This window comes from Stegodyphus dumicola, chromosome 10 (assembly GCF_044657685.1).
Source record: "Stegodyphus dumicola isolate Sdum_Otavi_A_Nest chromosome 10, ASM4465768v1".
NCBI lineage: Eukaryota > Metazoa > Arthropoda > Arachnida > Araneae > Eresidae > Stegodyphus > Stegodyphus dumicola.
Window position 1 is genome coordinate 84,296,890 of NC_140777.1, and position 18,360 is coordinate 84,315,249.

The window sequence follows — 18,360 nt, forward strand, 5'->3', positions numbered from 1 at the left end:
GCAGATTGCGTTGTTCCTTAATCTTCAAATTGGATCCGGCTTATTATTTTTTACAGACTGTTAGAGCAATTTTATAAAAGTAAGCTTGAACTTTTGATTATGTCAAATAGAATTTCCGATGCTGGAGCTCCCAAAGGATCTACAAAGCGAAAGTATGTTTCGATGTCCATCAAACAAAAAGTGGAATTGCTGCAAAAAAATGGATAAAGGCATATCCTTTGTTTCTCTAACCATTCTGAAATCTGTTTATCAATTTCACGCTGCTTTGCAGTGTGTGTGTGGGGGGGGGATGCAGTGGCACGCAATGAATTGGAAGTTGATCTGTCAGCACTATCCTTATCTTCAGGGCAGATGTTTTTATTTTATTTGGCTTATAATTCCTTACTAAATGTAGCATTTCATCTTGATGTACTCCGTCTCTGATATGATTTAAATCAAATTCCTCATCATTATAATTCGCTTCCGATAGTGAAGAAAGTGACACAGAGGTCATTGAAAACAAAAATATTTCGATTGACAAATTAGTTGGTATTCTCGACACAGCAATTATAGGACTTGAACAGCGGAACTTTGTCACAGAACAAGAAATTGTCTTTTTATAGAATTAAAGAGAAAGTATTATCACAGAAAACGAAGCAACTTAAACAACTTACATTGAAAGAAATGTTTAATAAAGTAAACAAATAAAATATTAAGCCTTTTTTTTTGTAAATTTTGATACCCTTTAGATCATAATTGTTCTTTATTTCATAAATTACAGTTTCATATTTTTATTTTATAATTTCTGCATGCCATCTTACCAGATTTAAACTGATGATCTATAATCCGGAATCGCCGAAGTTCCGACGAGTCCGGATTAACGACTTTTGACTGTAGTCGATGAAATGGGTGGCACTTATTCTGTGTCCAGAATATCAAACCAATGGCCTATGGGCATATTTTTTTAGCTATTAACCCATCAGCACATGCGCTGGGGTAAAATCCACCCCACGTGTAGTCTTTTCTTAGAAAACAAGGGAAGGTCGTACCTGACCTTTCTAGTACTTTATGTACCTTTCAAGATCAAGGTTAGGAAGTGGTCGTGCAAATGAATTTTTCCCCTGTCCATGGGATTTTTGTGTTTTCATAGAAGGCATGTGCGACGGGATTATAGCTATCCCGCGCGTGTACTAACGTTTCACTTCCAGGGAGACATTCATTGAGATGAGTGCGTACAAGCGAGAACAGTAACGACTGAGGGTTGAAACTGATAGCGAAATTGAAAATTCCGATTCTGAGTGCGATAATATTTCTGAAAGTGCTCACGAAATTGTTTCTAACCAGTGATATGATGATTCCCATGATCTTCTTTGACATCATATATTTTTTATGTTTGAATAGATGGAACAATTTGAAGTAAAAAATTACCCTCGAAAAACATTCGGACACGGCCGCACAATATAGTGTCAAAAAAAGCTTTAGAAATTTGAAACATCTAACTGAGTGTTTATTGCAAATTATTGATGAATAAATAATGGAAGATTTGGTGAAATCAACAAACATTTACATTTCATCAGTAAGAAACAAATTCTGTAGAGAACGTGATGCACAAGAGACAAACGTGGTTGAATTGAAGGTGTTTTTTTTCCAATTATAGTACGCTGGAATGCTGAGATCAGCACCAGCATTTGTAAAAATATGCACTTGTTTGTAAAAATATGTTGTCACACTATGTGAGGAGATTATTTGAATAATAAACTCAGGTAGGAGGGGGGGGGGGCAGAAAAACTATATGTTATTTATATTTTTTAATACAGTCAAAAGTCGTTAATCCGGACTCGTCGGGACTTCGGCGATTCCGGATTATCGATTTTTCCGGATTATAGATCATCAGTTTAAATATCGTAAGATGGCATGCAGAAATTCTAAAATTAAAAATATGAAACCATAATTTATGAAATAAAGAACAATTCTGATCTAAAGGGTATCAAAATTTGCAAAAAGAAAAAGCTTAATATTTATTTGTTTACTTTATTAAATATTTCTTTCAATGTAAGTTGTTTAAGTTTTGCTTCGTTTCATGTGATAATACTTCCTCTTTAATTCTATTAAACAGACATAATTTCTTGTTCAGTTACAAAGTTCCGCTGTTCAAGTCCTATAATTGCTGTGTCGAGAACACCCACTAATTTGTCAATCGAAATTTTTTCGTTTTCACTAACCTCTGTCACTTTCTTCGCTATCGGAAGCGAATTATAATGACGAGGAACTTGTTTTAAATCATATCAAAGACGGAGCACATCAAGATGAAATACTAATTTGGTAAGGAATTATAAGCCAAATAAAATAAAAACATCTGCCCTGAAGATAAGGATAGTGCTGACAGATCAACTTCCAATTAATTCATTATGCGCTCGCTGCGCCGTTCCCTTCGCCGAGCAGCGTGAAATTGATAAACAGATTTCGGATTTCAAAACATACTTTCGCTTTAGATCCTTTACATATTAACAAATATATGTCGGAAATTCTATTTGATATAATCGAAAGTTTAAGCTTACTTTTATAAAATTGCTCTTACAGTCTGCAAAATATAATAAGCCGGATCCAATTCGAAAATTAAGGAACAACGCAATCATCAACATTAACTGAAATAGATAATTAGATAATTTTAGCTTATACGTCCATTATACATAAAACGCACACGCGAAAACGTATTCTGCACTTGCGCACACTCATATGCGCAGTCGTAAAAGATCTTACGCGCACTTGTAAACGCCTATGCGCATGTGTCAACACGGCGCATGCGCAGAAAGTTTTTAGTTTTGAGGTCCGGATTATAGATCATTCCGAATTATGGGTGTCCGAATTAACGACTTTTGACTGTATTCTTATTTAGAATCTATTCTTTGCTATGAATAATTGTATGACATTATATTGAGTTTTAAGGAATAACGCTAGTAAGAATGCAGCCTTTTCATATTCCTCTAGTACTTTATCAAACCACTCTTTATAATAAACACTTATGTTTAAAAAATATGTATATATGAAAACGGATTTTTCTAATATAAAAAAATCATATCTGTATCTTATATAAGTTAGTAATTTTGCATAAATTTCGATTTTTATGGCTTACTTTAGGTAATCAGTATGGAAATGTTTGTATAACTTAAAGTAAGATTATCTCGAATTAAAACTGGAAAAAAGGTTTAACAGAATTCACAAAGCTATTAGTCATTTATACATTCATTGAAAATAAAGAAAATGAATTTATTTACACTTTGGCGTGTTGAACTCCGAAAAACAAACACTGGGGTAAAATTTGTCCCGCGTGGGTACTAACCTAGCGCAGTGATGCGCATGTGCTGAAGGGTTAAGTATTGCCGGCATAAATTCGAAGATCTTGCTTTTATCTACTAAAACTCCACCAGAGAAGTTCAGGAATATGATGCATTTCTGATTTGGCCTTTGCACTTTTGAATCCTCATTTAAAATCACAACAGAAACAGAAGGAATACAACGGAGATTCTCTCTTGAAGATTTGCAAACAAAGAAAATAAAATTATGTTACCGGAGATGTTACACGAGCTCAAGGGAAAAAGACAGAAAATCAAAAACTGTATGAAGTGTAAAAAAAATATATGTCAAGAACACTGTGAAATAGAAGCTTCATGTATAAAGTACAAAATATCTAATTCTTCTTGAGCCTAATTGATTTAAAAATTAATTATATAACTCATTCTCCATGTAATAGTTCTGCATAATATGGATTATAATTGCATTCAAAAATAAAAAAACACAAATTTCTCATAGAAATCAATGATTCCTAGTCATCTGAAGAGAACGTAAGTACGTTTGATTTATTTGTTATTAATTTTAAAATTAACATGATTTTTAAGCTATTTGATATAATAAATGTTGTAATTAAAGCAGAATGCATTATTTTACTGAATTGTAATATGTTTCATTTGTATGTCATTTAATTGCATCGCTCGTTCTCATGTTACATAATACAGCGGGTGTCCTCCCGGGTTAACTATACACCGCCAAATGTTATTATTAACCTATTTATTTTACTTCTATATGCTAAATATCTTATAACTTGACTGTACACCGCTAAAATCATGCCCTCCATATGATAAATATCTGGCAACTTAAACTATACACTGCTAAAATCATGGCCGATTGGCTGTGTGCGAGCTTGGCGAATAAATATGCAGCGGCGCCAACGGATCCTCTGCGGAAGTGCCAACGGATCCTTTGCGGAAGAAAACAAAAAGAAAAAAGAATTTTTTAAATAATAATTGGATAATAATAGAATTTTATCTTTTTCACAATATGTTAATTTGAGTCCTTAAAACCTGAGGGCATCATAGACCTGAAAGTAACTTTCTAATTTTTCGATAAAATATAAATATTAATTTGTTAAATAATCTATTATCCCAAGGTAACTTTCCGATTTTTTAATAAAATGTAAATATTAATTTATTAGATAATCTGTTATCCTAACGTTTCTTTATGAGGCTTAATATACTAATCGTGGGAACATCATTACGGTACTGATTTTATCACGGAAAAAGAAAAATTCATGAGGTATTAGCAGGCAAAATCCTGAAATGCAAGTTTCATGACTTAACAATTCACAATACCAGTTTTGTGAAATTTTTATGGTTGAGAATTAAAACGGATTTTGAAAAATAAAATTGATCTACCAGATAAAAAAAAAGTTATACACATAATTTCTATGTAACTACATAAACATCATATTGTATAGTTTTTAAACTGATACATTTGTAACCAATATTTTCATTTAAATGGATTACATAATTTATGCATACAAATTTTCTTCTTTACTTCTCTGTCTGTTTTTGTATAAACGTGCGAGACCTTTGCGAAACTATGATGAGGCTTTGACATTGTGTGTTGGTATACCTGTAGACAGTATGATTTAGGGGAACAGTTTTTGGTATTTCCTGATTCTCTGAACTTCCCTTTGTTGAAAAGGAGTTAAATAGTGATGAGGCAATGCACAGTATTGTCAAAAAGTATTTATAAGCCAACTCACTGTTTCGTCTAAAGGTATTTATAAGCCAACCCACTGTCTCGTCAAAAGGTATTTAAGTAGATGTATGTTTCCATTTCTGAAATTCAACTTTTTTGAATTGATTACATTTGTTTCTGTCATACTGAATCATAATAGACTGTGAAATTTGGCAGTTGAGGAAAACGAAAACATTGCAATTCTTCAGAACTATGGCATTTTCCCCAACAATAAAAAATGCAAAAATACGCATTTCATGAATTTGTACTTCTTTAAACAGCTGAATTTTATGGAAATGTAATGTATGCAAATATAATGTTGGAATTTGCGTCGGAAACTAGTTTAAAGATGGTTCCATCTCATTTACAATAGCTGTTTGCTTTATATATTCTCAGACAAAAGAATGTACACCATAAAAATTCGTAGAAAAAGAATTGTTTATCCTTAAACACAGTTGATCGCATACGGACATACGCGCGTGATTGTATATAAAAAAAAATTAAGCAGCACTGGATACATCATTAACATACATGTAAGGATATTTGAACAATCCATTTCTCACGAAAGCCACCAGTGATTTTGTGAATACTCTTCAAAATCAGCTATAAGTTCGCAACTTCTTGATGATTGGTACAGATAAATAGTTATTATTTATTATTTTTATGTATTCCTAAAGTCTAGCAAATCACCACTGAATTAAAGTTCATTTACAATCCCTTTATTGGAATTAATCACATTTTAATTGGTTCTTACATTTGCATATAGAACTATAGTTGAAAACAAATGCTTTTTATCATCTAAAAGGTTCAGACTTAAATCAATCAGGATTAAATGTTGTGCTTACTGAATGATGCCTAAAAACTCTTTTTTGCAAGATGCTTTTCCTCAAAAAGTCAGCCTCCAGCCTGATAATTCATCAGTAACGGGCTATTACTAAAATCAAAATATGAATTCTTATATGTATGTGTGGGTAATTCAAGCTCAGAACTTGTGCTGGGAGTTTTCAGAATTAATTCGTAGTATGATTTTTTTTATACATTTTAAAGGGAAGGCATTATTAAAAGACATATATTGAACATTTTAACAGAATAAAAAAATTTAAAATAATTATAGGCAAAAACCTAAAATTTCATAGATATAACTTCATAGAAGATTCTGATATTTGTGAAATTTGGAAAATGCGTTTTTAAAATTTGAGAAATTTGCTCCATAATAAAATTAATGCTCTATGTATGATACATGAGATTGTAATTGCAATTAAACTTTTTTTTTTTTTTTTATGACTTTGCTGTACAAAATAAAATTAAGTCACAGATACTGAAAGACTGAGGATTTGAACAATGGAACTTGTAACTAAACAAAAAATAATGTCTATGTATAGAATTAAAGGGAAGAATTTGTTTGGTTATCTTTATATCTATTTGAATGATGGATCTAATCCCATCTATTTTTTTACATTCATTAAAAAAATAAAAGTACTTTTTTTGAGAAATCCTTCTGTAATTTGTTTGCCTTCTTGTTTCCCATGTACTTTTTGATTTGTTTTTGCTACATTTTGCAAACTTAGTATCATGCATAATCTCAGGATTGTATGCTGGCCACAATTGTCCAAGAGCAGCTGAAATTTCAATATACACTCTAGTACAGTGGTGCCCAATTCTTGGCCTATCACCTGCACTTTTCCAAAACATCAACATTTTTGTTAAACATATTTCCAATCTTATGTGATACATCTGAAGTATTAATTTTCGTAAATGGGTATGAGATGAATAATAATATAGGTTGAACTTTATGGAAATCGGAGAAGCAGAGTTCAAAATTAGTTTTCAGTGCATTAGTTTTTTTGAGTACAGTCAAAAGTCGTTAATTCGGACACCCGGAAATAATCCGGAATGATCTATAATCTGGACCTCAAAGCTACAAACTTTCTGCACATGCATCGAGTTGACGCATGCGCATAGGCATTTACGCTGCGCGTAAGACCTTTACGGCTGCGAATGCGCAGTGTGCGCATGCGCATAATACGTTTACGCATGCGCGTTTAATTAATGTATAACGGACGGTATAAGCTAAGCTAAAATTATCTAATTCAGTTAATGTTGCAGATTGCGTTGTTCCTTAATCTTCGAATTGGATCCGGCTTATTATTTTTTGCAGATGTTAGAGCAATTTTATAAAAGCAAGCTTGAACTTTCAGTTATGTCAAATAGAATTTCCGATATATGTTTACTAATATGTAAAGGATCTACAAAGCGAAAGTATTTTTCGAAGTCCATTAAACAGAAAGTGGAATTGCTGCAAAAAATGGAGAAAGGCATATCTTTTGATTATCTAATCATTCTGAAATATGTTTATCAATTTCACGCTGCTCTGCGGTGGGAGCAAAATGACGCTGCACGCAATGAATTGGATGTTGATCTGTCAGCACTATCCTTATCTTCAGGGCAGATGTTTTTATTTTATTTCGCTTATAATTCCTTACTAAATGTAATATTTCATCTCGATGTACTCTGTCTTTGATATGATTTAAATCAAGTTCCTCATCATTATAATTCACTTCCAATAGTGAAGAAAGTGACGCAGAGGTTATTGAAAACGAAAAAATTTTGATTGACAAATTAGTCGGTATTCTCGCTCAGCAGGATAGGACTTGAACAGCGGAACTTTGTAACTAAACAAGAAATTATGTCTGTTTAATAGAATTAAAGAGAAAGTATTATCACATGAAACGAAGCAACTTAAACAACTTACATTGAAAGAAATGTTTAATAAAGTAAACAAATAAATATTAAACTTTTTCTTTTTGTAAATTTTGATACCCCTTAGATCATAATTGTTCTTTATTTCATTAATTATGGTTTCATATTTTTAATTTTATAATTTTTGCATGCCATCTTATCAGATTTAAACTGATGATCTATAATCCGGAAAAATCGATAATCCGGATGTAAGAAATTTAATTTGGAAATATATTTTAATCACCAAAGAGGGCGTAAATCTTTCACGATGTATATATACTTCTTGTTCTTGGATCTGGCACCGCCAGTTGAATGTGTGTTAGACGTGAATAAACATGGGAGTTTAGAAACCTGATTTGTAGTGTTCATGTATCTTGATGTTATGTGTGATTCGAATTAGTGTTTTTTGAACTAAGATATCTTGCAATTCTTGACAGTTAATAGAATATTTTATACCGGAATCCCGATGAGTCCGGATGAACAACTTTTGACTGTATTTCTCTGTTTAAATTGCCTTGTGGTTATTAATATGGCTTAATAGATTCTGAAAATGGGTGAAATTTTTTCTTTCATCTGATTTATCCACAAATTTAACTTTATCTGAAAAGCAGTTACAGTCCCAGTCAATTGAAAAAGGGTTTTTTCTTTTTCCTAGAGATCTTTGTTCAGTTTGTCTGCTATATCCCTGAGAAAATACAGATCGGATAACCAATTATTGTAGTCCAATTCTTTATAACTTTTGTTTCAGGATTCCAAAAACTGCTTTATTGGCGAAAGAAGTTTTACAAATCGTTGAAGTACTTTTCTCCTGCTGAACCATCTAACATCAGAATAGATTCAATAAGATTCCATATTCACTGTCAAGTTCATCAGTCAGCAATCGATTATTTTATAACGTCTTGCAAAATATCTCTTATGGCTATAAATGCTTACCATATTTTAACAATTAAGAAATATAAATGAATGGTTATTTTTAAAATATTTTTTAGTACCTTATCGGGCTGGCGAGCACATACAAAACAATTGGCAAGTACGAGGTTGGGCACTGCTGCTCTAGTGTAATTAAAATAAAAGAGGGAACATGCACATACCTGAGTTGTCTTTTGATGATATCGTGGTTGTCACATAACTGCGTTTGGGTGACATGATACATTGCCTCTTCGATACTTTTCGCAACTTTTCAGTGGGGTAGCAGATAGTAAGAAAGTACTAAAGATTTTGCATGGGGATCTGTAAAGGTAATTTAAGTTTAATGTTTTTGCATAATTAAAGAATTTTTTGAAAATTTCATACTGCTTATGAATCTCTCCAGCTTATTCATATCCATACTCATTTTCTAGTATAAAATTGTATGATTCATGGTGTATGTATGTGTGATATAAATATTTTGATTACTTTTTCTTTAATAAGATATTGTATTTTACGAATTTGTTTTAGTAGCTTTATAATTTTATCTTTTACAGTATATAGTGCAAAGACTCCTGAAATTTTAATAGAATGCCCAAAAGAAAAAAAATATTGACTTCATCTGAAGATAGCAAAGATGGAAGTGATTGTTCAAAACGAAGGAAGAATTTCCTTGATCCTGTAAATGATATTTTATTACTATTTTATATTATAGTATGCTAAATTAGATATAAATTATATAAAATATGACATTTTATATTTAAAATAATATTTATTAATGATGTTTTATTAATAATATCCAAATTTTTATTTTTAAAAGATACAAGAAACACCTGTTATTGTAAGAAATGTAATTTAATTGTCTAAAACATTAATTTTTCTATACTCAAAAAATTTTTTACTCTTTATATATATATTTTTATCTAGACAGTGTATATTTATGTGGATGTGTATTTGGTGTCATAAAGTGATATATATCTAATTAAATTTACTTAACATAATACTTGTAATAGAACACTAATATAAGTAACTCTTATAATTTTAGATTATATTTTCAGCCATGTCCCATATGTACAGTTTACAAGAGCAGAGTAACTCCCTCCCCCACCCAAAATAGTGTTTTTGAAAATAATTTTTTTTTCCCTGAAAGTTTTTAATTTTTACCAGAATCTGCAGAAGGCTCTTAATTTTACTTATCTGAGATTTCTGTGTGTTTTTTATGGCTGCCATTTTAAGTAGCATTTTGGAGAAATATTTTTGGTGATTTATTGAGAAATATGTATTTAATGGGTTATTGTTTGAGTTTGTTCCTATTTTTAATATAAATGCCGTGCTACTTGAGTTTCTGGGCAAGAAGTGAAACATAAACATATTAAAATGGCTTATTTTTTGTGCATAAAGAATTCATAAAATATTACATTGAAAACAACTTTTTCCTTTTAGGGATATGAATTCTTTTTAATAAACAATGATAAATTTGACAGTTTTAAGATACACTTGTATACAAAATGTTTAATTCAGAAATTTGAGGATTTTTTTGACAACTTTTTTTAAAATCTAAATTAGATAAATATCATTAAAGCAATAATATATTAAAATCCTGTTTAAGAAATGGCATTTTTTATTTCCCCTGTCGTATTATAAAGTGACATTACATTGCATGCAAATTTATATATTATGAACTTAGGAATATTTTGAGTGAAAAATAAACAAGATAATAAATGCTATATAAAGCACAATTTCTGAAATCTTAGCGAAAACAAAATAGTTATTGTAATTATTTTAAAATTAATTTCATTTGCCTTTTATATCTTTTCATTGTAAGAGTTTTTTCCCGTATAATCATTTTAGAATATTCAAATGTGCATCAGTGTCTCAAAATTCCCTTTATACTATTCTTCTCAGATTTTTTTCCCCCCAAAACTCTTCTGGATTTTTGGTCTTACAGAATTGGAATAGATAATTTTCCTTTCAGATTTTAGACTTTCACCGTGAAAGGCTTAAAGATTTTAATGCAAGATTTGTAGACCTGTGATTTTAAAAAAATTCAAGAAAAATGTGACAAAAGGAAAAATTACTTCATGGTATTTACACATAATGGGCATATTTTAGAGAAGTTTGGAGATGAATTTATTTATTTTTTTGGGGGGGAGGGAGGGCTGCGAATTTTAGGAAGAACAATAGAAATGTACTTATTTGAATTTTCTACTTTTGAATATAGATTAAGATTTAGAAAGATGTTTATCTTCCTTTATTTTCTCTTCATTTCACTAGCCACAAGCATGGGAATTTGTAAACATGGTTCTAATATTAATGAGGATTTCCACAGGCATCTGTAGAAAAGGAATTTTTTTTTTTTTTTTTGTTAATAAAAAAATTGAAAACTGACAGTTTTAAAAGATTCATCTTATATGTCTCAAAGCACCATACAGAGGGGGTTCTAGAAACTTTCTCACCTGACACAACCCCTGTGGGTTCTAAATTGTACTGCCTCATGCCTCCCTAAATTCTGATATTTTTGCTGCCCTAAATTCTGTTGCCTGTTCTCTAAAAATTTTCTCATCTGTAGATTTTGTTGCTCATTCTAAATTCTAAAAATTCTGTCTCAGCAGCTCTGCAGTGACGTTCACCATGTATCATTTCATATTTATTCTCAGTGCTCATATTACTAAACAAGTTAAATTAGTTTCTTCTATGCATTCTAAATGTATGCAGTTTTTTAGAATGACTAGTTAAAAATTTCTGTTATTCTAAAAATTTGCATCTGAAAATTCTAAAATGAAGAGGGAACTTATTGAGGGAAAAATCTTTGATATAAATAAAGTGTTTGTCTTTCATACAAATCTATGTTTTTTCTCTGTTCTTAGTAAAATCTGGTGCACTTGACCATCAAAGCAATAGGAATGTCGCTGCTACATAAGGTTTCTCAAAAATCACCCCACAGGGCCTGCACTTTTTATATACCTATATTTTAAGTTAATTTAACCGACTTGATTACAAACTCAGTGATTTAAAAGCTTTGTATTGTCACTCTTCAAAGCATGAGAAATTTATGTTTCATATTTAATCAGAAAACTCATCAGTGTAAAAGAAGTGTGCTACTTGGGAAAAGGTAATATATTTATATGTCTTTTGAATATGATAAACTAACTCGGAGATTTTAGAGAAATGTGTTGCCACTGGCCAAAATAAAACATTTTGAAGTGTGTTATCATTTAGCAAGATATTTAATTATTTCAAACTTAAGATATTTAATTTTTCTTTAAAAATTATTCTGTTACTATTTAAAACTAAGAAATTTAAGTGCAATAAATGCAGATTCATTTCGGTTATTATTAATTACTAGCTGGATTCATTGAAACCATCCATATATGTATGATCTTCCATGCATTGTCGTTCATCAAAGTGTAAGATATTTAATTTTTCTTTCAAATTTATTCTGCTATTGAATAACAAACTGAGTGGTTTAATACTGTTAATAGTACTGGACCCATGAAATTATACCAACTGCATTCACTAATATTCTCTCTATATGGAGCCGTTATTGTTGTTATCAGCTGTACCCGTGAAATTACAATAACGTGACTCATTAAAATTATTACACTTTGAAGAAGTACTTTGTGTCAAACGTTTGCAGATAGATAATATTATGAAAAATACAAACTTGAACTAGCTGTGAATCATAGAGAATTCCTTTCATTACCCTTGGATATGTATTTTATAAAAATTCATAATAGTATTGTTGTAGTTAACTATTTTTAAATAGTTTCAGTTTCTATTTACTTTCAACACAATTGTTTTAAGATATGTTACAAAATTAATTTTGTTACATCATCTTTCACACTTCATTTATTATAAACTTTTTCAGTATTATTATTAAAATTTTAATATCATTATATAGTTCAGTTTTTTTCTTTTACTGTTTTATGGTTTAGTACTTAATTGACATATTTATGAATTATGTAGTAATTCTTAATTCATTTAACTTTGTGTTTATTGTTAGAGCAGCCATATTATTTTATTGTTGCATGGATTTAAATTAAAATCTTTAGAATTTCCCAGTCTCAGATTTGTAAAAGATATCTGTGCAAACATAATTTTGTACTGTTGGGTGTCGTGTTTGATGTGGTCGTAAAAGAGTCCTTTATAGTGTAGCAATTTATTAACAAGTTTGAGTTACACTCGTACATCACATGTAATTTTAAGAATATTACAGAGCAAGAGTCTACAACCTAACAGGTGCATAACTTGGCCTTTACTGAAGTCTTTCACTGGTTACTCACCACAGGCCACCCTCATTCTAGCAATGAGTCTATTATAGTTTGTATTAACAGCAGAGTTTATGTTAGGGGTGTTCAAATGAAAAGGTACAAATTGACACTGTAGATATACTGAAGTCTTTATTCACAAATAATCACCAAAGGCTTGAGCACATCTATCTCGCTGCTTCACCAGTTGAAGGATTCCTTTTTTCTAGAATTCCTGTAGCTGTGACAGAAGCGAGTCTCCTCTGCTGTGTCAAATAGCTCGACATCCAAGTTGAAGTGCTTCCTTTCGAGATGTCTTTTATCACCAAGTCGTTTGCCTTGCCGATGAGTTTGGCCTTGATTACCATTTTTACCTGACGTGGTCTCGGGTCATCACTCAAACAATCCAAGCATTCTCAAAAACTGCCGCTCAACATTCTCACTGACTTGTCGGACACACAATCTGCTGCGAAAACGACCACCATCTGGCAGTGAATATTGGCTGGTTGTACCCCTTCCAGAATCAGAAATCTGATAACGTCTTGCTGCTCCTCAGTTGTCGAAATTTGCAATGTGAATACCAAGATGTCATCACACGCACTGCTGCACCAATTTGACGGAACACACAACTGCCTGCTTCACTCTGACATCATGTGCGGGCTTTTGCGCATGTGCACAACCAGGTTGGACCACTACATTCATATCCTTAGATGTCTCACTATTTTATGCCAGAGCAGCATATTAAAATCTCAACCAATTTGTTTGTTATGATGTTTCGTGCCTTTGCATTTGAATACCCCTTATATTAAAGGCTTGGTTACAGTACTAATTTACAGTATAAAGTTACATTTAATATACATTAAAAATCTTACTATTAGGATTTTAAACAGATTTTGGTATTATCTTTAGTGACAGTTTACTTAATAAAGCCATATTATTTTAAATTATAAACAGCAGTACTATACAGTACAAAGTTTTTAATCTGGACTCGTCGGCACTTCGCCGATTCCGGAGTAGGGTTTTTTCTGGATTATAGTCATCAATTTAAATCTGATAAGATGGCATGCAGAAATTGTAACATTAAAAGTATGAAACTGTAATTTATGAAATAAAGAGCAATTATTAATCCAAGGTTAAGTAAAAAGCAAAAGCACCCTTAAAAAAGCTTAACAATAAACATATATAATTTATTAGAAATATTTTCTTGAAGTACAATGAGTGAGTGAGTGAGTGAGTGAGAGATTATGGTGCAAAACCAAAGATGATTATAGCACGCCAAGTTGAAGTACAATGAAAATTTTCTTATATGGTTGTATTTTCCATTTGTTTTTCAGATTGAAATTTGTCAAGATTTATATGATACAATCAGGAATTATAAAACTGAAGATGGCCGTCTTTTATGTGAATCATTCATTCGAGCTCCAAATCGAAGGTATGCTGTGCCTATCCATAATGTAAATCTGGTGAAAATCGTTAATCTTTCTCAATTTTTATCTATTTTGAAATGCAAAATAATTATATATATAAAAAGGCAAAGATAATTCTGTTTGTAAATAGTTCTTATGGTCTTTAAGAGTCTTTAGGTTTTTGTGAAGTGATTCTTAGCATTTAAAAGTTCTTAATTTTGGGCAATGTAATTTCTATCCCTTTCCTGTGACTGCTATTCTTGATGTGAATTAAAATTTCAACTGAATAAAGTAGAGTTCATTCCATGCAACTCGTAACAGAGCCACCACAAATTGTATTATAAAGAACAAGGAACAATCAGCCACCCTAGACTGAAAAGTTTCAAGATGCTTAGTTGTTGTTTGTTCAGCATTTCAAAATAGATATTATCAACAAGAATATTGTCTGCTTTACTGAAAAATAGTTCTCGGACTTTGACCTTATAACTGTAGTTCAGCCTAATGTGATGAAAGTATGAACTTCAGAAAAGTTTAAGCTCAAATTTTGTGAAGGTCACACTTTCACCCACTGTTATTGGTGAATTCAGGAATTCTTTAAGGATATGAACAAAAGACGTGAGTAAAGCTCTCAAATAAGGAGAAGGATGTTTTCAGAAGGCTCTATAATTTCTATGAAGAGTTAAGGATGACAGTGTTTCTAGGGCCCCTATTGTTTCTAGTGGCATTTAGAACATTGGTTTAGAGAAAAAGTTGCCAGTCAAATAAAAAAATTAAAAAAAAAAAAAAAATCTGTATGAGAGGTGGTTGGCTATTGAGGTAATTTTTCTATCACAGTATAGGTTACAGCAAGATTTACTGACCCTTGATTAGTTGATATCTGCACATTTTCATGAGTTTTTATTGCTCTAGTTTTTAAATCTTTTTTATTACTTTTTTTTTTAACTGTAATTTTTTTTTTTTTTTTTTTTTTTTTTTTTTTTTTTTTTTTTACAGTTTGCAATTTTTTTCACAATTACTAAAAATTTTGGCTGTTTGGAGACTTGTCAGTGACAAATTCAAATTGCTGTTTGCGTACATTTTCTTTATTTCACACACACACACACACACACACACAAAGATCTTTTTCCCTTCCCGTAATATAAATTTTTTGGTGTTCATTACGTAGCTTGTTTATTTTCGATATTTTGACTGATTTTAAAATCAGTTTGATTGCAAAAATTTTGAATCAATGATTTGTGAATTTTGTGGCAATTTTTTTAACAAATGTAATAAAGTTATTATGATATTAGATAAAAATAAATGTAATAAAGTTGTTATGATATTAAAATAAGAATAGTATGTTTAGCTTAAACTTCCGAGAAAAAATTATTAAAATAAAATATTTTTCTATCCATCTGTCATGTTTTAAACTGGTTTCTATATTTCATGTTGGTGATTTTCAAATATCTTGATTATATGATTGATATTTAAACAAAATAATAAATGCTATGAAACGTAATTTCTGAATTGCTTTTTAATGCAAGCTGAAGTGCTGCTCTAATTCTGCAAAACTTAAAAATTTTCTAATTTTTTATAATAATTGTTTTTCCTTCTATATGGAGAATCATGCATTAAGTCATATAATACATGGATTGTAAGAACTTTAGATTGGGTTTTTGTAAAAGCATTGCTCAGGAGCTTATTTTTTGACATGAACATTCTTTTCAAAGGCCTTTAAGACTTTTGTTTTTGAATAGTTTAAATATTAAGAAAGGCAACTGTAGAGTTTAAGTAAATTAATCCATTTCCTTTATGATGTAGCAATTCATTCATGTGAGCGAGAGATGCGCCGCATCAGCCAAATCAGCAAGAGGTGCACATCATGTGCTGTTTTGCATCACAACTTCTCTTTTGCCTGAGTCTCTTTTGGTGGGTTCCATTGACAAGAAAAAGTTTGCTATAAAATGCTTCCAGTATTAATCTCGTTTCTGTGTGTTAAATAAAATATATTTTTATATTAAATGCTGTTCGTTCAATAAGGAAGTCAGATCAACTAGTGTCAACTTAAATGATGACTCGAACATGATGTGCGCCTCTTGTTGATTGACTTAAAACTTTTTAAGGATTCTATTGTAATTTCAAAAAAAGGGAGCCTAATATGCTTGCCAGTCTAACTAGACTTGAGAACTTCCAAGTTAATTTGCAGAAAGTATGATTTACTACAACTTTAATAGAAGTTGCCGCTTCTCAGAATATGGCAAACATGCACATATTCTTCAGTTTTAACTAACAATGCTGCCATTTTTTATGCATTTTTCTTGTATTCTAAATTCTAGTGGTTCAGATAGCCAAGTTGTCATATTATTTGGTCTTAAACTCACTTAATGTTATTCACTTAAATGTGCACTTGTGGTTTCTTTGCACACAATAGGTGCTATGGTTTTTTGTTGTTTCATTTTCATTTCGAATTTTATATGTGCACTTTTGGTGCAAAAGAAGAAATGCAGTATTTTGCTCAAAATCCTGAAGGGAACAACTAATTTGAATATATTAAAGTAATCGCTACAGAATTTCTATAGGAACAAAAGAAGCAAAAACCCACTTCTGAATAAGTTTATGGACTGAGTTTTGGGTATATACCTAATGAAAACATAAAATATATATGCAAGGAGTAAATAATTCTGTGTAATTATGAATCATCATTATCTTTTTTTTATATATATAATATTGCCAAGTAGCATCAAGGGGATTGTGCTAATACATAAGTATCCATAATCCATCAAAGAAAGCACATAATGGTAGTTATCTGAACATTGTTATATTTGTTGAATTCACTTTTTTGCACTGTAAAATATGTATTTAATTTTGAATTAAAAGGAAATGGAAGAAGCTGAAAAATAAGTAGCAGCAATTAATAGTTTTGAATTAATATTTCTAAACCATTTTCTAATAATCAAGATTTCAGTTAAGAGAAGACATTTTAAAAAAAATGTTTAGTTATATTCTAATTAACTGGATATCAGTTAAAAGAAGTTGGATTAAATGGAGCTTTAACTGTAGTTTTATTCAAGTATTTATATTAAATTCAAATCTGCTATTTGTAAGACGTGTATTTCCTTTCTAGGTGCTTAGCAGATTATTATGATGTAATTACAACACCAATTGATCTCCTAAAAATACAGCAGAAATTAAGAACAGACGAATATATGGATGTGCAGCAGTTTTCTGCTGATATTGAATTAATGATTAATAATGCTAGGACATATTACAAGGTTTGTATTTAGTTTTTGTAAATTAATAGAATATAATAAAATAACATAATTATTTCTTTGAGTATTACTGCATTTGTTTGCTAAGTGTTGAGAACAAAATCTGTTTAGGCCACGTTTTCAAAACTACATAGCAACCACAGGCAGATGCAAATTAACTTGCTCGAGTAGTGATCTTTTAGTTTTCATTGTTTTTTCATTATTCAATAAATACACTTTTATGCATACAGTCTGCTTGAAGTTTTACTTATTTACATAAGTTCTACACTACTTATTGGTTCGTCGAAGCAGCAGGACCTATGCATTTGTGAATTTTCAATTTGTTTTATGTGGCGTTATTTAACAAAATTCACTTAGTTCAGTTTTGCTATATTAAATTCTACTGTTATTCTTTCAATGTATGGTGATTTCATGTTCTACTGTGATTCTTTTAACTTGTGGTGAGTTCATAATTTCTTTAATGCAATTTGTGCATTTAATTAATTTATAGTTCATAATTCATTTAATGCAATTTCGTGTTCTTGATTGTATTCTATTTTCATAATGGAGAGTTTCAAGACTTTTCTTAATTAAAAAAAAGGCACTTAAATCCTCAATCACCCGTTTAAAGAACTAAACCCTAGATAAAATAAATCAATTGGATTCTGCTATCTTAAATGTTAGAAGAAATGGATTTAATTCTGCGATAGAAGAAATAAATGATATTTTTGCTAAAATAATTGGGTTGTGTATCGAAGATGAAGAAATTGACACGTACTGAGTGGAGAAAGAGAAAATATTTGAAACATATGATGAAAT

General features: G+C 30.6%; 1 protein-coding gene across 10 annotated transcripts in view; it reads left to right on the plus strand.

Annotated features, from left to right (window-relative positions):
• polybromo (protein) overlaps nucleotides 1–18,360 on the plus strand; it is a 174,135-nt gene that overhangs the window by 9,095 nt on the left and 146,680 nt on the right. For all 10 annotated transcript variants that reach the window (XM_085825181.1, XM_085825188.1, XM_085825183.1 and 7 more), the window contains exons 2-4: nucleotides 9,219–9,342; nucleotides 14,243–14,340; nucleotides 17,418–17,565. In XM_085825181.1, the coding sequence (XP_085681307.1) occupies nucleotides 9,253–9,342; nucleotides 14,243–14,340; nucleotides 17,418–17,565 (336 nt within the window). In that variant the 5' untranslated portion in view covers nucleotides 9,219–9,252. The remainder of the gene's footprint in view (nucleotides 1–9,218; nucleotides 9,343–14,242; nucleotides 14,341–17,417; nucleotides 17,566–18,360) is intronic.